The sequence below is a fragment of the Rattus norvegicus genome, chromosome 3 (genome assembly GCF_036323735.1).
Source record: "Rattus norvegicus strain BN/NHsdMcwi chromosome 3, GRCr8, whole genome shotgun sequence".
In the NCBI taxonomy this organism is placed as follows: domain Eukaryota; kingdom Metazoa; phylum Chordata; class Mammalia; order Rodentia; family Muridae; genus Rattus; species Rattus norvegicus.
In genome coordinates this window covers 70,005,719-70,029,560 of record NC_086021.1, presented here as the reverse complement: position 1 = coordinate 70,029,560, position 23,842 = coordinate 70,005,719, and the positions used below count along the sequence as shown (strand labels likewise).

The following is a 23,842-nucleotide window of genomic DNA, read 5'->3' as shown; positions in this document are numbered from 1 at the left end:
AATAGCACGATTACTTAAACATCAGTCTTTTATCTTTCTGGCTGCAGTGGAAACAGGATATTAATATTATGTCCTAAGGGTTCTGAAGAGCACCAAGCTCTTTGTTTTCCCATGATCCTTAACAGTTTCAGCCTGAGGTGTGCACACATCAGTCCCGTGTCTTCTGTTAGGAACTGATTTCTTTTTCTTAGATAGGAAGGTTTCGTGTATTCATGTTTTTTGCAAGGGGCCCAACTCCACTTGAGAGCTGAAGCTTACATTATCTTTACTGTCTGCATGTATTTAAAGGAGATAAGTAGACAGAACAGAGTTCTCAACAGCCTTTCTGCACTAGTCACACAGAAGAGTTTCCCTTAGCAAGTGGTTTCCAGAGATGCCAGGGATGTGTTGCAGGAGAAAGCTAACATAGGTGAAATTTCATCACACACACACACACACACACACACACACACACACACACACACACACTATTCTGCATACACACTACACAAACATGCACACACATACATATACATACACCAATATAGGCCCTACATATGTACACACGCACACACACATTATTCTTCATACACACTACACAAACATACACACACATACATATACATACACCAATATAGGCCCTGCATATGTACACACACACACACACACACACACACAGACACACACACTGCACATACCTCACATATCCACACACCTTACACACACATACCACACATGTATGTACACACTCTTGCATACATACCACCCATGTACACGTGTCCACACATACCACACACATATATGCACATAAATACATATACACAAGAGTATATTTGAAATACATCAGCATTAAATGTTTTTATTTTTACAAAACCAGTCTTTGCAGTGTTCAAACCAAAGTATTCTTTCTTTATTAAAATCAATAACTTGTATTCTATAAATTTCAGCTGGTTTTAAGCCTTGTTTAAGGAAAAAATTTCTGTTGACATTGCTTCTGAAGTTTAATTTTCTGGCACTCATGTGTTAATGATAGATATAATTGATATATATTATAAAATAACGAGGCTCTTAGTTTATATGTTCCGATTGTCGAGATTTGTAATAACACAGGTTGCATGAATCAACCATGGTCCCTGGATGGTTGGTTACATTTTCTCTCCTCAGCCATTTGCCTGCTCTGTATTTTCCTCACCCTCACTTACAATCTAGCCTAGCTCCCGAGTGTCTCTAACTTTCACAGCTTCTTTGAAATAAGAGATGGGCTGGAGAGATGGGTCAGTGTTTAAGAGCACTGACTGCTCTTCCAGAGGTCCTGAGTTCAATTCCCAGCAACCACATGGTGGCTCACAATCACCTGAAATGGGATCTGATGCCCTCTTCTGGTGTGTCTGAAGACAGCTACAATGTACTCATATAAATAAAATAAGTAAATCTTAAAAAAAAAACCTTAAGAAATAAGGGATGAGGTTGGAAAATGAGAAGCGGACTTCTCTGACACAGCTGATGAGAGTTAGCTGTAAGAAAACACATGGGGTAGTCAGGAGGTTGAAGAGGCCCTTCCTGCTCACCTGTCTTTCTTCAGTCACCCTTTCTGGATTTTTGCTCCAGGATACACCATTGTTCCTGGTGTGCCCATGCTCAGCCAATGGTTATACGCTAATGAATGTTGGCAGAAACACCCTCTAGAGTTTGATCCAGTTCTCTGTAAGCATGGCAGCATTGCGGGGGTGGTAGTGGAAGCATCCTTAGAAAGTCAGCCCTGGCTCGCCCAGACCCCGATGCAGGAGGCATGCACTTATGAACCACAGCCTATTTGGATAATTTGGCTCAATGAGACTCCACAAATATTAGTATACAGGGAACTGCTAAAAACCAGAAGATGAGAAGGAAAGTTCAGCAACAGTTCTGACTGGCTTCGAACATGTGCTTGCAGACATCAATGGCTTTGTATCTCGAGACTGCCATATTGAATCAGTTCGTCCTTTTTGTCCCCAGAGGAAAGTTATATGTATGAACAACTTTCCTGAACAGAGATATTTTTGAGTAATTATATTTACCGTGGTGGAAAAGTAGTTTCAAATGGAATGCCAGGCCGGTAAGTTGAATGTTTCGTGTGCAGAATGCTCATAGGCTTCGCAATGGATGCAAACTGCATCTGCTCAGCAGGGCTTGGTTAAGCCAGGATGACTCGAGCTAGGTTGCTGTGGTATAAATGTAAACAGGGAATAACTAGAAAATTTTCCCAGGCAGGGAGGGTTGATCGCTAGACCAGGTAGGAAGAACATACCGCAAAGCCTTGAACATTCAAAATAACCTGAAGAGGAGTTCATTGGAATTCAAGTGGAGCGTAAGTAGGGATTTTCCAAAATAAACAAGTTGTTTGTTTGTTTGTTTTGTGGGTAGAACACAGATGGGAGTTTCAGGTGGAACTTTACATGTGGCAGGAAACATGGCTTTCAGGGACATGTCATGCCTCTCCTAGGGTCATACAGTGAGTGACCCATTTCATCAAACCTTAACTGCCTCCTGGGGAGCCACAACCTTAGGATGATCACTCCCTCGCCCAAGGCCACAGCACAGGTCATCCCATCACTCTGAGATTAGGATTACAGCATATGAACTGTGTTGGGCACAGACTTTCAGCACATTGCCTTGTGCTTCCTTCATATGGGTTGCATCTGCCCAAGGCCAGGGTCTTTGTGGTCAGTCTACACCTCCTCCATAGCTCTGAGGAAAAGAGATCCCATACAATGATTGTTGAACGAGTTCTGCTGGCTCTTACAACACTGGCCTCGGAAAAACTACTTACGTCATGGTTGATTTCAAGATGCTTGGCTTGCAAGGTTCTGGGGTTCCACTGAATCCAGTAACCAGAACGACAGCCCAGCATCACTGAGCTGGAGGGGGGAGTTGTCATATTGAAAGGATTGCTGGTGATGGGCAAGAAAGAGAGTGCTTCAGAAGGAAGTGACACAGCTCCAAGAAGAGAGGTAAGAGGCTGGGATCCAAGGCTAAGGAAGCTTGACTTGTGTCCTACAAGTGTGTCAATTACTGTCTGTCTGTCTGTCTGTCTGTCTGTCTGTCTGTCTGTCTGTCTATCTGTCTGTCTGTGACTCTCTCAGTCTCTGTCTTTCCATCTATAACTCCGTCTCTTTGTCTCTCTGTTTCTGTCTCTCTAGCTCTCTTTGTCTCTCTGTCTTTCTGTCTGTCTCTCTCACTTAGGTCAGGCTAGCTTCAAATACACTTTGTATCCAAGGCTGGCTATAGATTCCAGATCATCCTGTCTATACTTCACAAGTATAGTACCATGCCTGGCTCTAAATATTTTTATATAATTTTTTCAGGTAATGTTTTCAAGGCTCACAAAACAGTTTATTCTGTGTGGATATTATAGCTTTCTTTTATTGTCAAACACATGTCATTAGGATTATGAATAATGCTTTGCTGGCCACCTCAATTCCTAAAAGCCATTTTCTAATGTTAGCAAGGAAAAACATGAGAAGTTTTGCTTTGATATGAAATTGTTGGGTCAAAGGAACGGACCTTGTAATCCTTTCAATAAATATCCTCCCATTAATACACAGAATATTTTTCTCCTTATGTCTCCTCTCCACTGGGAGAGGGAGCCTAACTCATTGTGATATAATAAAGTGTACTTTCAAAAATGATAGGACACACATTGCTCTCTATCGCATTTGCTTGAATTACTGGCCATGGAAGGATGCTGATTTTTCGATGATAGGAATGTTTTCTGCATTGCATTGTATTGCTCCTCACTTTGGTATGTGTGCACAGCTACACTACTGCTCCATTTCCACGTGCCTGCTTATCTTATTAACTTAATACAGATAATAGTTGATCCTGGGAATTCTAATATAGAACACAGCTTGGTGAATGTTGTTACCTAAGTTGGACATTCTGTGTTCTAGTATCTCGCCTCTGATCCACAGAGTGTAGCTTTGCTTCTTTGTTCACATGGATACTCCTAATGGGGTATTGTGCTTGAGGTCATTTAGGGACAAGGACTCCTTCTGCCCGTGGCCTTCTTCTCCTCAAGGCCTGTGTAGTTGTTTTTGTTCCGTGGGAGGGTGGTGAAAGACAATCGGGGCATGTGGTAGAACTTTATGGGACAGATCAGGAGGCTCACTGTTCCACAGGCTTGTGTTCTGCTGACTAAAACTCGATTCCATGGCCACGCCGATGGGAAGAGAGAAAAGGACAAAGGACATGCAGATAGCTAGTCAGTCCTTGCCCAGGCCTCCATACCTGAATTGGGAATATCTTTCCAGATAACCTGATTTCATTCTGGGTTTCATGGTCATATTTTAATGTAGAATAACTCGTTTCTTGGATTATTTACACAATCTAAATATGCACAGGAAAAGGTAGAAGAATATTGATGAGGTTCACAGCTTTAATAGACCAGAAAGGTAAATAAATTAAAGAGTGTGATTGAGTGGGACTTAGTTTAGATGATATAGACAGGGTAGAAATTGTTGAATGAAGGGACTTCGGTTCCTATGCAATGTGTGGATGCACAGGATTCAGTCAGCATGTAGGAAGATGAAATGCACAAGGGAATACACAGGGAATTTATGCCCAATCAACAAATTTGATAACTTATAAGGAAGGACCTTTGAACAGAATACCTAATATATAGAATAGAAAATATTTGAAGGCCATATATCTAATATGGCCTTTCTTCCTCCTTTCTTTCTTCCTTCCTTCCTTCCTTCCTTCCTTCCTTCCTTCTTTTCTCTTTCTTTCTTTCTTTCTTTCTTTCTTTCTTTCTTTCTTTCTTTCTTTCTTTCCATTCCTTTCTTTTGTCAGTGTTGTTCTTTTTTCTTTTTTCTTTTTTTTATTAACTTGAGTATTTCTTATATACATTTCGAGTGTTATTCCCTTTCCCGGTTTCCAGCAAACATCCCACTCCCCCCTCCCCTTCCTTATGGGTGTTCCCCTCCCAACCCTCCCCCCATTGCCGCCCTCCCCCCATAGACTAGTTCACTGGGGGTTCAGTCTTAGCAGGACCCAGGGCTTCCCCTTCCACTGGTGCTCTTACTAGGATATTCATTGCTACCTATGGGGTCAGAGTCCAGGGTCAGTCCATGTATAGTCTTTAGGTAGTGGCTTAGTCCCTGGAAGCTCTGGTTGCTTGGCATTGTTGTACTTTTGGGGTCTCGAGCCCCTTCAAGCTCTTCCAGTTCTTTCTCTGATTCCTTCAATAGGGGACCTATTCTCAGTTCAGTGGTTTGCTGCTGGCATTCGCCTCTATATTTGCTGTATTCTGGCTGTGTCTCTCAGGAGCGATCTACATCCGGCTCCTGTCGGTCTGCACTTCTTTGCTTCATCCATCTTGTCTAATTGGGTGGCTGTATATGTATGGGCCACATGTGGGGCAGGCTCTGAATGGGTGTTCCTTCAGTCTCTGTTTTAATCTTTGCCTCTCTCTTCCCTGCCAAGGGTATTCTTTTTCCTCATTTAAAGAAGGAGTGAAGCATTCACATTTTGATCATCCGTCTTGAGTTTCGTTTGTTCTAGGGTTCTAGGGTAATTCAAGCATTTGGGCTAATAGCCACTTATCAATGAGTGCATACCATGTATGTCTTTCTGTGATTGGGTTAGCTCACTCAGGATGATATTTTCCAGTTCCAACCCTTTGCCTACGAATTTCATAAACTCGTTGTTTTTGATAGCTGAGTAATATTCCATTGTGTAGATGTACCACATTTTCTGTATCCATTCCTCTGTTGAAGGGCATCTGGGTTCTTTCCAGCTTCTGGCTATTATAAATAAGGCTGCGATGAACATAGTGGAGCACGTGTCTCTTTTATATGTTGAGGCATCTTTTGGGTATATGCCCAAGAGAGGTATAGCTGGATCCTCAGGCAGTTCAATGTCCAATTTTCTGAGGAACCTCCAGACTGATTTCCAGAATGGTTTTACCAGTCTGCAATCCCACCAACAATGGAGGAGTGTTCCTCTTTCTCCACATCCTCGCCAGCATCTGCTGTCACCTGAGTTTTTGATCTTAGCCAATCGCACTGGTGTGAGGTGAAATCTCAGGGTTGTTTTGATTTGCATTTCCCTTATGACTAAAGATGTTGAACATTTCTTTAGGTGTTTCTCAGCCATTCGGCATTCCTCAGCTGTGAATTCTTTGTTTAGCTCTGAACCCCATTTTTTAATAGGGTTATTTGTTTCCCTGCGGTCTAACTTCTTGAGTTCTTTGTATATTTTGGATATAAGGCCTCTATCTGTTGTAGGATTGGTAAAGATCTTTTCCCAATCTGTTGGTTGCCGTTTTGTCCTAACCACAGTGTCCTTTGCCTTACAGAAGCTTTGCAGTTTTATGAGATCCCATTTGTCGATTCTTGATCTTAGAGCAGAAGCCATTGGTGTTTTGTTCAGGAAATTTTTTCCAGTGCCCATGTGTTCCAGATGCTTCCCTAGTTTTTCTTCTATTAGTTTGAGTGTGTCTGGTTTGATGTGGAGGTCCTTGATCCACTTGGACTTAAGCTTTGTACAGGGTGATAAGCATGGATCGATCTGCATTCTTCTACATGTTGCCCTCCAGTTGAACCAGCACCATTTGCTGAAAATGCTATCTTTTTTCCATTGGATGGTTTTGGCTCCTTTGTCAAAAATCAAGTGACCATAGGTGTGTGGGTTCATTTCTGGGTCTTCAATTCTATTCCATTGGTCTATCTGTCTGTCTCTGTACCAATACCATGCAGTTTTTATCACTATTGCTCTGTAATACTGCTTGAGTTCAGGGATAGTGATTCCCCCTGAAGTCCTTTTATTGTTGAGGATAGCTTTAGCTATCCTGGGTTTTTTGTTATTCCAGATGAATTTGCAAATTGTTCTGTCTAACTCTTTGAAGAATTGGATTGGTATTTTGATGGGGATTGCATTGAATCTGTAGATTGCTTTTGGTAAAATGGCCATTTTTACTATATTAATCCTGCCAATCCATGAGCATGGGAGATCTTTCCATCTTCTGAGGTCTTCTTCAATTTCTTTCCTCAGTGTCTTGAAGTTCTTATTGTACAGATCTTTTACTTGCTTGGTTAAAGTCACACCAAGGTACTTTATATTATTTGGGTCTATTATGAAGGGTGTCGTTTCCCTAATTTCTTTCTCGGCTTGTTTCTCTTTTGTATAGAGGAAGGCAACTGATTTATTTGAGTTAATTTTATACCCAGCCACTTTGCTGAAGTTGTTTATCAGCTTTAGTAGTTCTCTGGTGGAGCTTTTGGGATCACTTAAATATACTATCATGTCATCTGCAAATAGTGATATTTTGACCTCTTCTTTTCCGATCTGTATCCCTTTGATCTCCTTTTGTTGTCTGATTGCTCTGGCTAGAACTTCAAGAACTATATTGAATAAGTAGGGAGAGAGTGGGCAGCCTTGTCTAGTCCCTGATTTTAGTGGGATTGCTTCAAGTTTCTCTCCATTTAGTTTAATGTTAGCAACTGGTTTGCTGTATATGGCTTTTACTATGTTTAGGTATGGGCCTTGAATTCCTATTCTTTCCAGGACTTTTATCATGAAGGGGTGTTGAATTTTGTCAAATGCTTTCTCAGCATCTAATGAAATGATCATGTGGTTCTGTTCTTTCAGTTTGTTTATATAATGGATCACGTTGATGGTTTTCCGTATATTAAACCATCCCTGCATGCCTGGGATGAAGCCTACTTGATCATGGTGGATGATTGTTTTGATGTGCTCTTGAATTCGGTTTGCCAGAATTTTATTGAGTATTTTTGCGTCGATATTCATAAGGGAAATTGGTCTGAAGTTCTCTTTCTTTGTTGTGTCTTTGTGTGGTTTAGGTATAAGAGTAATTGTGGCTTCGTAGAAGGAATTCGGTAGGGCTCCATCTGTTTCAATTTTGTGGAATAGTTTGGATAATATTGGTATGAGGTCTTCTATGAAGGTTTGATAGAATTCTGCACTAAACCCGTCTGGACCTGGGCTCTTTTTGGTTGGGAGACCTTTAATGACTGCTTCTATTTCCTTAGGAGTTATGGGGTTGTTTAACTGGTTTATCTGTTCCTGATTTAACTTCGATACCTGGTATCTGTCTAGGAAATTGTCCATTTCCTGAAGATTTTCAAATTTTGTTGAATATAGGTTTTTATAGTAAGATCTGATGATTTTTTGAATTTCCTCCGAATCTGTAGTTATGTCTCCCTTTTCATTTCTGATTTTGTTAATTTGGACACACTCTCTGTGTCCTCTCGTTAGTCTGGCTAAGGGTTTATCTATCTTGTTGATTTTCTCAAATAACCAACTTTTGGTTCTGTTGATTCTTTCTATGGTCCTTTTTGTTTCTACTTGGTTGATTTCCGCTCTGAGTTTGATTATTTCCTGCCTTCTACTCCTCCTGGGTGTATTTGCTTCTTTTTGTTCTAGAGCTTTTAGGTGTGCTGTCAAGCTGCTGACATATGCTCTTTCCTGTTTCTTTCTGCAGGCACTCAGCGCTATGAGTTTTCCTCTTAGCACAGCTTTCATTGTGTCCCATAAGTTTGAGTATGTTGTATCTTCATTTTCATTAAATTCTAAAAAGTTTTTAATTTCTTTCTTTATTTCTTCCTTGACCAGGTTATCATTGAGTAGAGCATTGTTCAATTTCCACGTATATGTGGGCATTCTTCCCTTATTATTATTGAAGACCAGTTTTAGGCCGTGGTGGTCCGATAGCACGCATGAGATTATTTCTATCTTTCTGTACCTGTTGAGGCCCGTTTTTTGACCAATTATATGGTCAATTTTGGAGAAAGTACCATGAGGAGCTGAGAAGAAGGTATATCCTTTTGCTTTAGGATAGAATGTTCTATAAATATCCGTTAAGTCCATTTGGCTCATGACTTCTCTTAGTCTGTCTACATCACTGTTTAATTTCTGTTTCCATGATCTGTCCATTGATGAGAGTGGGGTGTTGAAATCTCCCACTATTATTGTGTGAAGTGCAATGTGTGTTTTGAGCTTTAGTAAGGTTTCTTTTACGTATGTAGGTGCCCTTGTATTTGGGGCATAGATATTTAGGATTGAGAGTTCATCTTGGTTGATTTTTCCTTTGATGAATATGAAGTGTCCTTCCTTATCTTTTTTGATGACTTTTAGTTGGAAATTGATTTTATTTGATATTAGAATGGCTACTCCAGCTTGCTTCTTCTGACCATTTGCTTGGAAAGTTGTTTTCCAGCCTTTCACTCTGAGGTAGTGTCTGTCTTTGTCTCTGAGGTGTGTTTCCTGTAGGCAGCAGAATGCAGGGTCCTCGTTGCGTATCCAGTTTGTTAATCTATGTCTTTTTATTGGGGAGTTGAGGCCATTGATATTGAGAGATATTAAGGAATAGTGATTATTGCTTCCCGTTATATTCATATTTGGATGTGAGGTTATGTTTGTGTGCTTTCATTCTCTTTGTTTTGTTGCCAAGACGATTAGTTTCTTGCTTCTTCTAGGGTATAGCTTGCCTCCTTATGTTGGGCTTTACCATTTATTATCCTTTGTAGTGCTGGATTTGTAGAAAGATTTTGTGTAAATTTGGTTTTGTCATGGAATATCTTGGTTTCTCCATCAATGTTAATTGAGAGTTTTGCTGGATACAGTAACCTGGGCTGGCATTTGTGTTCTCTTAGGGTCTGTATAACATCAGTCCAGGATCTTCTGGCCTTCATAGTTTCTGGCGAGAAGTCTGGTGTGATTCTGATAGGTCTCCCTTTATATGTTACTTGACCTTTTTCCCTTACTGCTTTTAATATTCTTTCTTTATTTTGTGCGTTTGGTGTTTTGACAATTATGTGACGGGATGTGTTTCTTTTCTGGTCCAATCTATTTGGAGTTCTGTAGGCTTCTTGTATGTCTATGGGTATCTCTTTTTTTAGGTTAGGGAAGTTTTCTTCTATGATTTTGTTGAAGATATTTACTGGTCCTTTGACCTGGGAGTCTTCACTCTCTTCTATACCTATTATCCTTAGGTTTGATCTTCTCATTGAGTCCTGGATTTCCTGTATGTTTTGGACCAGTAGCTTTTTCCGCTTTACATTATCTTTGACAGTTGAGTCAATGATTTCTATGGAATCTTCTGCTCCTGAGATTCTCTCTTCCATCTCTTGTATTCTGTTGGTGAAGCTTGTATCTACAGCTCCTTGTCTCTTCTTTTGGTTTTCTATATCCAGGGTTGTTTCCATGTGTTCTTTCTTGATTGCTTCTATTTCCATTTTTAATTCCTTCAACTGTTTGATTGTGTTTTCCTGGAATTCTTTCAGGGATTTTTGCGATTCCTCTCTGTAGGCTTTTACTTGTTTATTAATGTTTTCCTGTGCTTCCCTAAGTGTGTTCATGTCTTTCTTGAAGTCCTCCAGCATCATGATCAAATATGATTTTGAAACTAGATCTTGGTTTTCTGGTGTGTTTGGATATTCCATGTTTGTTTTGGTGGGAGAATTGGGCTCCGATGATGGCATGTAGTCTTGGTTTCTGTTGCTTGGGTTCCTGCGCTTGCCTCTCGCCATCAGATTATCTCTAGTGTTACTTTGTTCTGCTATTTCTGACAGTGGCTAGACTGTCCTATAAGCCTGTGTGTCAGGAGTGCTGTAGACCTGTTTTCCTCTCTTTCAGTCAGTTATGGGGACAGAGTGTTCTGCTTTCGGGCGTGTAGTTTTTCCTCTCTACAGGTCTTTAGCTGTTCCTGTGGGCCTGTGTCTTGAGTTCACCAGGCAGCTTTCTTGCAGCAGAAAATTTGGTCTTACCTGTGGTCCTGAGGCTCAGGTTTGCTCGTGGGGTGCTGCCCAGGGGCTCTCTGCAGCGGCAGCAACCAGGAAGACCTGTGCCGCCCCTTCCGGGAGCTTCAGTGCACCAGGGTTCCAGATGGTCTTTGGCTTTTTCCTCTGGCGTCCGAGATGTGTGTGCAGGGAGCAGTCTCTTCTGGTTTCCCAGGCTTGTCTGCCTCTCTGAAGGTTTAGCTCTCCCTCCCACGGGATTTGGGTGCAGAGAACTGTTTATCAGGTCTGTTTCCTTCAGGGTCCGGCGGTGTCTCTGACAGGGGTCCTGCCGCTCCTGGGCCCTCCCCCACGGGAGCCCAGAGGCCTTATACAGTTTCCTCTTGGGCCAGGGATGTGGGCAGGGGTGAGCAGTGTTGGTGGTCTCTTCCGCTCTGCAGCCTCAGGAGTGCCCACCTGACCAGGCGGTTGGGTCTCTCTCTCACCGGGTCTCTGTTCTTTTTTCAAGACAGGGTTCTCTGTGTAGTCTTGAATGCCCTAAAACTCACTCTGTAGACCATGCTGGTCTTGAACTCAAAGATCCACCGGCTTCTGCCTGAGGAGTGCTGGGATTGAAGTAGTATGCCACCATCACCCGACTACTATCTATTTACTGCAACTCAAGAGAAGAAAGCAATCAGAATTAGAAATGAGCTGCACAAAGTCTAAAGACACATGGCCAACTGATAGGTGTATAGGAAGGTCCTGAGCAATGAGAAGTAGAAATCAAAAACAGTTAGGTGCCATCTCCCAGAAACCAGAAGCCATAGCTCTGGAGATGATGTAGACAAAGGGAGACAGGTTTTCATTCTGATGCGTGAAGAAGGGCATATTAATAAGCATTTTGAAAAATGGCACCTGATGTTTCTAAAGAAATTGAACACAGAACTGCCATGGGACCCAAAGGACAGATACTCAAAGCAAGTGAAATCATGTTTCTTGTAGAAATCTGTACTTTCGCACTGCAATGGTGTGATGATATGGGAACTGCCTGTGTCCTATTGATGGGGAACAGAAGTAAAAAAGAAACTGTGGTGTTAATGTACACACACACACACACCCCTAATGGAATATTATTAACCCTTTAAAAAGAGAGGAATCCTGATTTGAGTGTAGTATCTTTGTAATGTCAGCATTTGAAAGGCTGTTTTTTGTTTATTTTGTTTTTTAAAGAATGTTTAGAATCACCGGGAAACAAAAGTTTTGGTACCTTGGAAGAATTACTAAGGTTGTGACAACTGGCATGGTAAGATCCATGCGAATGTGCATGGCACTATTACACAGGCTGTGTGTGCTCTGCATTGAGTTACTAAGAAGATGTGAATTGGGCATGAGCATTCCTCTCTCTCCCTCCCTCCCTCCCTCCCTCCCTCCCTCCCTCCCCACTTCTTCCTGAGTGTGGATTCAGTGTGACCAGCTACCTCCATCTCCTGTTGTCACAACGTCCCACCAGGATGGTGCAAATCTCTTGGAACTATGGACCAGAAAGAAATCCACCATTCTTTAAGTTGCTCTTGGCAGGTGTTTTGTCATAAAAAGAAAGAGTAACCAAGACACTGATTGCAAATATCTTAGCTCGTTCTCTTGTTTCTCACCCGCACAGGTGATTAAAGTTTACAGCGAGGATGAGAGCAGCAGAGCGTTAGAGGTGCCCAGTGACGTCACAGCCCGTGATGTCTGCCAGCTGTTGATCCTGAAGAACCACTATGTCGACGACAATAGCTGGACCCTTTTTGAGCACCTGTCTCACACAGGCGTAGGTAAGGACACAAGATTTCTGTCTCATGGTTTTCCTGATGGGTACATAGCCTAGCACATGGCAAAGACTTTCTTTCCACCCAGATAATCAGACAAATTATGTTGAGCAGTCCATTCCTCGTTTTATTTAGGGCCATTAGTTTATGGACAAAGAAGACACAAAGTAGAAACAAAGATAGAAATGCTGTAAATTTGTTGTCTCTATTTAAATCATGATGGTGCTAATAAAATAAAATCTTAAATAAAATAAAATCTTAAGTCATGATGGAGATATATCAATTTATCTCCAAAACATGGAGTTAAGTTTCATAGGCAAATCTCACGAAAACAGGAAAGCCTTTCAAGAAGTCAGTAGAAACAGATTTTGTTTGGTCTCCTTATGAGTTGGTTGGGAGTGTATGCTCTAATTTTTTTCTTAAAGAAATAGTGCTTTTAGATCCAAGACTTAAAAATAGTAATCTTCTTTTCCCAAATATTTAATGGTATGCATCTCTGGGTTGTTAACTGTGGGGAGGGGTTTAAACTCTTCTATTAATTAAATATGAACAATTTATTGACTTCTAGAGTGAGAACAGAGTTTGGCAACAATTTTGTTTTCTACCTTCTTCTTGTTGTAGGGACTACGGTGGGAAGGAATGCTTTTGTGTTTAGGTAGATGAGAAAGGAAGGAGTGAGTTATGATAAGCTATTTCATTCATTCAACTTTGTGTTAGTTTCACAGGGTTGCCATGACAAGTTACCATGAAGTTGGTTGCTTACAACAGTTCAGTTGACCCTTCCATACTTCTGGATCTATGATAGCGGTACCTTAGTTTGAAATCAAGATTTGTGTGCTTCCCTTGGAGGCTTTAGGATAGAATAGTCCCCTATTCCCCCCTGCTTCTTTCTAGCTTCTCTCAAGCTGCCAGCATTCCTTGGCTTGAAGGTATATTATTCTCATTATCCTCCTTCGTCAGATGCCCTAGTTCTCTTCTGTCTGTGTTGAGTTTTTGGCCCAGCAATGTAAGGGATCACTTACAGCAGGGCAGTTATTTCAGATTCCTGACTTAATCATACCTGCAAAGTCTCATGGTTGTCTTTTGATTGAAGGTGTTCAAGGTGCCACAAATTACTCCTCTTTTTATCATATAACTGTTACTAAGCTATCATCAAAATGATTTTTCGTAGTTTACTATTGACAGCCGTGTTACTTCCAGTGTTTAATTCAGAGAACCGTAGAGAAAACTTATACTAATCAGGACACTTTTCACTTTCTGACCTAACTACTGAAGCATAAAATTTTACCATGATTTCATCTGTTCTTGGGTTTATATGCCAAAGAAGCATTCCAAAGCCAGGTTCAATTCTGAAGAGAGCTCTGCCTTTTCCTCATGAGATGAAATTGAAAAAAATGACAAAGACAACAGAGGTCTTTGGTTGACTTGCTTTAAAAAAAACTCTGGGGTTGGGGAGATAGTTCAGTTAGTAAAGTGCTTGGGGTATTTGATCCAAATACCCACTTAAAAATTCAGATCTGGTTGCTTGCATTTTTATTCCCATTTCTAGCTAGGTGTAGACAGCAGATCCCCAAAGCTTGCTGGTCTAGATTGTTCTGCCAGCTTTAGGTACTAATAAGACATCATCCTAAAAGAAAGACAGATCCATATGTGTGCAGTGTGCTTACACACATATACTGTTGTCTGACTTTTCCTGGGTAAACTTTCACAAATTTCTTCTCATCCCAGAAAGGGAGCTGGTCATAGACAAAGTATCAACTCCATCAAAGTTACACTGGGAGGTACAAAGAGTTGTTATTACTTACTGAAGTAAGTAAGTACTTACTTCAGGGTTTACAGGAGCAGAAGTGTGGCCAGATGCATAATAGAAATGTTGCTAAGCATGGTATTCTCTCTGTGACTAGCAAGAAACTTGACAGATCAGAGAGTCTGGTCTGGGCAGCTAAGCCGGTCAGTATCTTCCTGTTATTCTAGCTGCTCAGGCTTTCCTCAGTTGTTTACTGCTTCCCAGACCTTGGGGCAGGCAGGGTATGAATAGGGGTAGGGGTTGTGAGTCTTGAAAGTTTCAGGAATTTCCTCAGACTTGTAAGTTGTTTATTTCCTGTATCTCCAGAGCCTCTCTCTTCAGGAGGGGATATTTCAGTTTACAAGAAATTGCTATACAACACACTGACACAGACAGAGTGTCCTGAAGACCCCTGGGGAAAGACACCTGTATTGTTGCAACATGGTTTTGATACTTATGACAGTGGGGTGTGAAACACAAAATACCCTCTAAGAATACCTGAATTCTGAAGATAGCCAGTGGTATCTCCTTCCTCCAATAAAAGTTGGCTTTTTCTGTTGCCACTTATGATGAGTTTAACTTCTGCTCCTGATATTTAATCTCCAAGAAGGCTAATTTCCAGTAGATGCCTGCCATATTCCAAATAACTTCATTACCCATTCAGCTCTTAATTAACATAATATATAAACACTGCATTTTATACTTTTATCTTTTTTTTCTTTCATCTTAAGGTTCTTTGGAAGCACGTTGTATTATAGTCAATATAATTTATGCCTGAGAAGCTTCAAAATTCAGAAATAAAAATCTATTCTATAAACAAAGGCACTATGCTCACAGAAACCTGCTGAGTATTTATAGGAAGCAATGAAATACACTTTTAAATGCAAAAATCTTAAAATAGAGCCTTTGAAAGAATTGTGAGCTCCACGCTACATTTGAACTTTTAGGCATTGTTATGAATGTGCTTCTTCATGACTTCATGCATTTTCCAGATAATTACTGAAATAAAGTCAAAATACCTGAATGTCATCTCCTGGATTCATGAGCTATGTGTCAGGTCAAAGGCTATGAGCAAGACATTTTCTTTAAGACCTTCATGGCATTGATTGCCTTTTGGCTTTATTATACCCAGGTTACATATCCAGAGAAAGTAGTTTTAAACACTATTTTGACCCGAGCACTAAATGGTTTAGCAATAGATGAGGAGGTTGTAATAGTCTTTGGGGATGTGATCTGTGGTTTTCCTCAGCATCAGATGCAGTCAGGTGTATCTTGATCATGCTTGCATTGGAGACCCTTATCATCTAACTGTGGTTGGTGCGATGAGTTTGTGTTTGTTCCATGAATTGGTTGTAAAAGGATGCATAGTATCTGTCATTATACACACACACATACACACACACACACACACACACACACACACACACACACGCAAAGAAAGAAAGAAAGAGAGAAAGAGAGAAAGAAAGGGAGAAAGAAAGGGAGAAAGAAAGGGAGAAAGAAAGAAAGAAAGAAAGAAAGGGAGAAAGAAAGAAAGGCAATAGTTATATTTCAGAAAACAGAACCTGCTGCCCACTAGGCAATTCTTGTACCCAGAACAGGCACTCCCTGTCATGGAAAATACTTCTAAAGAGAATAATCAGCTCCCTGCACACAATTGAGAAACAGAGAGATTCCAAAGTAAATATAAATAATTTCACAACATTGAGATGACTTCTACTATTTTAAGACTCTAGATATTTTCTCTGCCTACTCTATAGCCCCAGGTTCACCACCATACTCTCTCAACAACCCCCGGCCTGGGATTACAGGTGCCATTTTGCACCCTTGAGTTTGTGTGTTGTTTTAGCATGGTTGTTGCCTGTATTCAGTTGAATAAACTATTTTAGCCCCCTGAAATGTGGTTTGTGGGGGGCTTTTGGCCTCTCCTTTCACTTGTAAATCAGGAAATCTCCCCTTCCCCTGGTTGCCTCTCCTGAACACTCCAGCAGCGGTTCACCATTCAGAGACAGCTTTGTGTGTGTGTGTGCCTTGAAACTTTGAATCCAACATCAATGCTACATCTGGTAGCCAGCTCACTAGTGGGTTCTTTTTCTGTCAGTTAAAGGATTAAAAGACAGAGCTGGGGACCACTGAGTTTACAGAGCTTTAGGTTTTTATCTGGACTTGGGGTGGCCTACCCCTTGGTTCCCCAACCCTTTCTCTATCATTTAACATTGTCTGGGGCACCATTGTGAGGCAGCAGGTGAGTCTCTGTCTCTGCAGCTGCTGATTGGCTGGACTGAGACTGGGTGCTCCCACCGCGTCTGCTCTTGGCAGGTAACAGCTATGGAGAGACCCACCACATGCAGGGAAAAAGAGCTTTGCTCAGGAGGAACAAGAAACTCATCCTGGGGACAAAAGAGCCACACCGATAAGAAAGAGAAGCACTGTGTGTTGCTGGCGTGGCTTCTCCCGCCCCAAAGCCCCTGGCCTCAATATCCTGTGCCCAAAATATACTCCTGAGAATTTTAATTGGCTAAATCATTGAGATCAAGCACGTGCCCTCGTTCAGGTTTATGTCTGAATTGTCTAGTGGTGGAGCATAATATGACAGGGTTCTTAAAATGCAGTTTTACAGACACCACGTTTAAAACATCACTGTATCAACCCACATAATAGTCTTAGTGCTGTACTTTGCTGGATAGCCACTGGGTGTCACTATGGTCCCCCAAATGGAGCTCTCTGCGGTCACAGTGGATCCTGCCAGCCTCTGTGTGTGTGTGTGTGTGTGTGTGTGTGTGTGTGTGTGTGTGTGTGTGTGTGTGTTGGGTGTGGCATCAGCTTCAACTCCTCTGGAACTTAATGGGATCCATGTTTGTCTTGCTCCCATTTGGATTCCTAATTGAAGCTGTGGTAGAAGGCAGTGGCAATTAATACAATACCTCGAGCACCTACCTACACGGTCTTCAGGAAAGAAAAAGGATTAATTGTGTTTTAGCATCGTTGCTACAGCGGCTGAGATTTCCATTGTGAATACTACTGCAGAGCGGCTTTAATAAGCGGAATGAATGACCAGAGGCTTTTAACGAAACCCTTTTTACATGTGCAGTCGCGTCTACCCCATCTCTCAAAGCCAGGAGGAGTTGTGTGGTGCAGGGGGCTTGCTGCTACCTGCTCTAAGTCTACGGCTGAACATCCCCCCCCCCCTTTTTTTATTTCAAACAAAGGAGGCCCAGCATGTCCCTTTTCGGCTGGAGCTGATATGCAGTTACACTGTCTGTGCTGTTCATAATTTAGCAGTTTTCATAGTTCTAACTAGCCTCGTCACCACCCAGAACCTCAGATGAAGCCCACAGGACATGTTCTGAACTTAGCACCCTGTGGAGCTGGCGCGCGTCCACCTTGACCCCCTGTGCTCTCAGATGCGGTGTATTGCTGGTAGATTTAGTCCCCCAAACATGAAAATATTTTTACTGGCAAAAAGTCGGGGCGACATGTGAATCACACTGCTTCCAGGTTCTTGGATAAGTTCCCAGAGCTGTCCAAATTCCTGCTGTCTCCCACCTCAGGTATTGTGGTAGCGTCACGATGGTCATCTCCCAATCGTGTATCGAGTTTATCCATCTGGGTGTGGGCCTGAGTCTGTAGTTCTATTACTGTCATTTGTGGGGCCCGGTTAATTCAGTCTGCACAGGCCGGGTCTCACCTCTTGCTCCTCACGGCACTCCTCAGTCCTTTATACGTGAATCCGGGGTATTGTTGCATGCGCTTGGTTGCTTCTTCTTCCCTTGTCTGTGCTCTTAGGATTCTTAGATACCTCTTTACCTGGCTACCTGCTTGGCTACCTAGGACTGTTATTTTACTGCCTTTAGCTTTTTCTTAAAAATTACTCGTGGCAACAGGGTAAATGCTAGCACTTCCTTCGGCAGCTGACAGACAGCTAACCCAATGCCACACGCCACCATATACCCAGTCTCATGTGGTATGGTCATCCTTTGTGTCTGAGACGGGGTAGGTTGTCCTACTGTCTTTCCACATGCCCAGCTTGAGCCACACCCCATCTTTTGGTCTCCATGGGAACCCATATTCATATTCTCTCTTCATCTCTCCTCTTTCTGTCTTTGCTCTCTCTGTCTCTGTCTCTCTATCTCTGTCTCTGTCTCTCTGTCTCTGTCTCTCTCTCTGTCTTTGTCTCTGTCTCTGTCTCTCTGTCTCTGTCTCTCTCTCTGTCTCTCTGTCTCTCTCTCCCTCTCTCTCTCTGTCTCTGTCTCTCTCTCCCCCCCCTCTCTGTCTCTCTGTCTGTCTGTCTCTCTCATACATAATTTAAATAGCCGAATCTTGAAGTTGACTATATGTAGAGGATAATGATGCCCGAATAAAACATGTATAAATGCAATACTCCCTCAACTTGATGAGGAATGTTTACATATTCCTTCATATAGACCTGGAGCAAAAGCAGGGGAGGAATGAACTCTGCTTACCCTTGGTTGGTAGATTTAGAGACTGATCGTGATGACCAATATCCTGTGATGTCTTCCCTAAAGACAGCACAGGCATCTTCCTGGAGCCTCAAGCTGGGACCAATACCCACCTTCTTAGCTGCTGTAACTTTTTTTTTTAAACAACCATCTGAATATAGTGATCTTGTTGTTAAAATTAGATAGTACTTCTGCAAGAGAAGGAATTCTGCCTATGCCTATGTTTTTATAACCCAGGCTCAAAGACAAATGAATGTTTTGAATTCATTTGTACTGCATTGTAAGGCGTTTGCTTATATCCAACAATTCAAAGTGCATCTTAACAAAGGCCGGTGAAGAAAGAGGCATGGGAAACCCACCAAGATGGATACTTACGCCTTCTCTCAAGTACATGCCTGGTGGAGCTTTATGGAGGCTGTTAGCAACTGCTCCCCATCCACGGGAGATAGCATGCACACAAACCTTGAAAGGGAAACAAGTCCTTCTGTGGGTATGCATAGCCATCACGGATCTGAGTTAATGCGTAGCATATTTCTATTTGCTGAGATGAATTTAAAGCTCTGTGAGCCTTCCATGTAAAGCGCCATAACTTTCCTCAGGAAGTTAATCTGACTGGGGCTTTTCTAGGGGTTCTTGGTGGTCTTAAGTAGCATTCTCTGGTTAAGGAGTCCTTTAGAAATTGAGGCCCGGTTTATTCTTTGCTTCTCAGATTCAGGCTTTGTTTTGCTTGGTCAGGGGCTGTTCATTTTGCTCTGAAAATAAGATTGGCAAAATGTATAGGTGGTTTCAACCCAGCTCTGGGAAGTACGAGGGACATTTGTGGCTTGGAGTTTTCTGTAACAATGGTGTAGGAAGACTGTTTCCTGGGTACATTAGAGGTAAAAGCCACTTTGTTTCTTCTCTTATCAAGTGATGAGAAGAACAGGGGCTCGGCTTCTATTTGAGCCCAAATGCGGCGTTTTTAGTGGATTCAGGAACAAATCCAGGCAGAAGGTCACAGGTGAGCTCCTCCATTCTTGGCGGATTGAAGTTTCTTAAAAGACTTTGAACTTAAATCAACAGTTTCAGGAGACACTTTTCTTCTTTTTCTCTTAAAGAAAAAGTGCTCGAAAATTAAACAGAAAACAGGATTACTTGGTAACATTTTTCTTTCCTAACTGCAAGACCCTGCAGATAAGTTAGAAACAAAAATAAAATGTAAAACAACATGAAGTTCTCATTTTTGTTGGAAACATTTATAATTCTTCGGAGCTTTTCTTCCCCTTTCACATTCTTACTGGCAGCAGTTTCGAAGTAATTTAACTCCTTGCTCTTTTTTGTTTTTTTGTTATCTTGTTTTTTTGTTTTTGTTTTGTTTTGTTTTGTTTTGTTTTTACTTACATATCAATGATGTTTGGTGACTACAATTCACTCTCCGGTTTCTGAAAAATAACTTCAGAATTTTTTACAAAACAGGTTTAACCAGTTATTGGTTAGCCATTCAAAATGGTGGCAAGTATAGCATTTGGGAGTAAAGTGATTTTTTTTAAAACATGTGTCCCTGTTGATTGCTTTGTGTGACTCTGGCCAAATGCCCACCCACTTAAAGCAGAAAGCCTTTATTTTGGCTCATGGCTCTGGATGGTTCCATTCATGGTCGCTTTCTCCCATGTTCCTGTGATGTAGTGAGCAGGCCATCATGGCTGCCGGAGTACGTGGAGAAGGGAGAGAGACAGAAGACCAGGGGCAAGATGACCCCACTGTTTCCAGTGACCTGTTTTCCTCTAGCTTTGTGCCACTTCCAACACTTCCAAAGTCTCCCAGAATAACACCGCCAAGTGGAAGATCAAATGCTCAACTCATGAGCCTGTATGGATCCTTTCATAAGTCACACCAGGGCTGCAACTGCAAACTTTTAGTAACATTGTAACAGAGTATCTAAGTTGATTTTTATGAAGTTAAAAGAAACAAAACCCAGAAAACAAGGCCTTTAAAATAATAGAAATGGATCTGTGTGAACAGCACTTGTGGCTGTCTCTTGAATGACAACTCAAAGGTTGGAGTTCATGCTGGACTTTGAACAGAGTATCGAAAGTTATATTTAGAGAATTAACAGGATTTTGTTTTTGTATTTAAAAATCTGTGGGTACTTAGACGAATTACTTTGTTGGCTAAAATTTGTTTGGTTTTATAATGTGAGGGAGAACAGTCATGAGAAGAATTTATTAGGTGTCAAGGGAACTTTTTTTTTCTGAACATTTCCTTTTCTCTATATATAACTTGTCTTCCTCTCAGGACTATGCTTCAGCGCCTCGTATCTCTCTGTTGAACGTGATGCCTAGTCACGCCTGTGTTTAGTGAGCTATCTCAGTAAAGGAAAACAAATACTGTAAGCTGTGATTAGCTGACCATCAGTGGTCCCTGCCAGGGTTATTTAGATTTCTGGAGCTGTAGTCCTTAGTGGAATGAGATTGACCAGGGGAATGGTGCGCAACGGTGCATCTAAACTGGGACGCTGAATTACAAACGTATAAGAATATCTAATGTGCTATAGTTGTTAAAAGCCAAAGTCCACGGTAAGAAAACTTTATGTTCATTGTCAGACTTGTAAATGGGGTAAAATCGTAGCTGGGTTCAGCTCCATGGAATTCTACTGGCTTTGTCTACACGATCTGGAGCCAGGCCATTTCTTTAAATGAATAGAGCACACTTATCTTGCTTTCTTAAAAACAGTCTTAAGCTTTGATTGCCATTGTTCATCTTAATACTCTGAGGGTATTTTTTCCAACTTCATTGTTTGCATTATTAAAGTATTCAGTACTGTAGATCTGTGAAATTTCCTGAAGAGTTTTTTGCTTATCTTTTTTTTTTTTACAAGTTTTCTTTTTCTGGCTGTGGTGTGTGTGTGTGTGTGTGTGTGTGTGTGTGTGTGTGTGTGTGTGTGTGTATGTGTGTGTGCGCTGACAACAAAAACCCAGACTCCATCCTACTCAGTGACCATACCCACCCACTATATTCTTCAGTTTCTTATTCATAGTGGCCGTTCAACTACAGTTTGATTTTTTTTTCTAACCAGTTTTGTATTTAAATTTGAATGCATCGCAAACTCAAATGATCTAAATTACTTTCAAGGAAGGTTAAGATTGGATGATTTGAAATCCGACTGTTATTTTCATTCTCCTTACATTTCAGAACACGATTGTTTATTTTCAAAAGATTAGCAAATATTTACTGGACACATTTGAAAGTAAAAAAAAAAATCAGTAATAAAAGCTATAGGAGATGAGAGCGATTTATACTTTTCCTACTTATAGAATTAGGAGTTGCGGGGCGGGGTGCAGGGAGTGTGCCTATTGTGGGAACTTTTATGCAGGAGGAAGTGGCGCTCTGCAGGAGAGAGGCCATCTGTTTGGATCAGGCAAGAGGGCTCAGTCTAAAATCTGGGCAGGTTGACTAACTTTAAAACAGAAGCATAAACTTGCTCAGTAGATTATTATAATAATTTCATAAGGATGCCATAGCGGAGTCCCAGAGACTTGATGAACCTTCCAAATGAAGGTGGTGGTGTGGGTTTCCACAATTCTGGGGGTTCACATTCCTTGGAAGGGTCCTAAAGGGAGCCTGACTCTTGGTCCTTCTAGGTGCTGAGAGCTGCCGATGTTTCTTGGCTTGTGGTCCTATTGCTCAGTCTCTGTTTCACATGTCTCTGTTGTAGACACACACAATGCCCTAGGCTGTTTATCAAATCCCCTTCTGTCTGTGGTTTCAAGGATGCTTACAGATGGATTGAGAGCCTAACTCTTTGTTTCTCGACTCCACATGCCCGTCATTAGACATTTGCAAATACTTTTTCATGTAAGATAACATTTGCAGGTTTTTGGAGTCAGGCCCTGATGTCTTTAGGGACATTATTCAGTCTTCTTGGGGCATTATAAAAATTAAATACAGTAGTGTGCTCACAGATTGAGACATGCAGAGCTGTGATTTTTTTCTGTAACTGGAAAAAATTTTGGACCCCATATCTCCTGCCTTCCGAACAGCAGAGAGTTTAACCTTATAGTATTTGTGTGCTGTCCAGATTGTTCTTTTGGGGTCAATAATTCAGGTTCTGCCGGTAAGTCGCCTTTGGTTTGCCATGCTTCTATTCGACAACTGAGACCATGTTTACCTTTTCAGCAGCCTGGTGGGGCACTTCATTCTCAACTGAGGTATTTGTCTTATTCACTGTGTTCCTCATATCCTGGAAACTCCCATTTGTCTCACACTTCCTTTCTGAAAAGCATAAGGCCTTTTAAGCCTAGGGTCTATTTTTAGCTCTCCCGTCTTCCTTCTGGGGACATGACGCTCTCCCATACTCTCTCCATACTGGGAGGCAGTGAGCTTGGCATTGCCCTCAGCTCTTGCTTCTGTTTGATACATGACTTCTTGAGGATCAAAAAAAAAATGCAAGCCTACAGTTCAATCCACTCAGCACATTTCAACTTTGGGGGACCCTGATACCTTGAAAGTACTCCTGCTCCAGAAGGGGGTCAGATAGGGTCATGGGTCATGGTCAAGGGTCTGACTTTCCTTTCTCCTTCATTATTCTGTTACCTTTAACTCCAATCTCATGAATGGATGGATCCCTGTAAGGGGCAGCAGAGGACCATGATTCATTCTAAGCAATTATAACTGCCCAAAATTGATTAAATCTATATTGAAGTATAACCATCAAGAAAATGTCTGTCTGTTGCTTTTTCCTCTCTGTGTTGACATACATTCAGGGCATAGAATAAGCTCTTTCCTTATTTTTAGGAAAAGGGAACTGTGTAGAGAAACACAGGTTGCTGAAAGCCAGCACATGTATCATTATTGTCACTCTGAATTTCTTTCCTTGACAGAATATTTTCTTGGCAGTTACCAAGACTCTAGGTACACACTTGGTACATAGCATGTGTGCTCATTTTAGCTTGAAAGTACCAGCTAAGGTTTGTGAGAAAGAAAAACAGAGGTCAGTAGTAGTCAGAGACTGCTGACAACACAACTTTGTACTGTAGTTTATTGATTTCTGGGACTCACCCGCTTGTGGCTCAGTTTACTAGTTCCTTTACTAATATAATCCCTCCAAGT

The 23,842-nt window shown here is 41.5% G+C and overlaps 1 protein-coding gene across 3 annotated transcripts in view; it reads left to right on the top strand.

Annotated features, from left to right (window-relative positions):
- Grb14 (growth factor receptor bound protein 14) overlaps nt 1-23,842 on the top strand; it is a 115,591-nt gene that overhangs the window by 62,361 nt on the left and 29,388 nt on the right. For all 3 annotated transcript variants that reach the window (XM_039105748.2, XM_039105749.2, NM_031623.2), the window contains 1 exon segment: nt 12,358-12,514. In XM_039105748.2, coding sequence (XP_038961676.1) covers nt 12,358-12,514 — 157 coding nt within the window.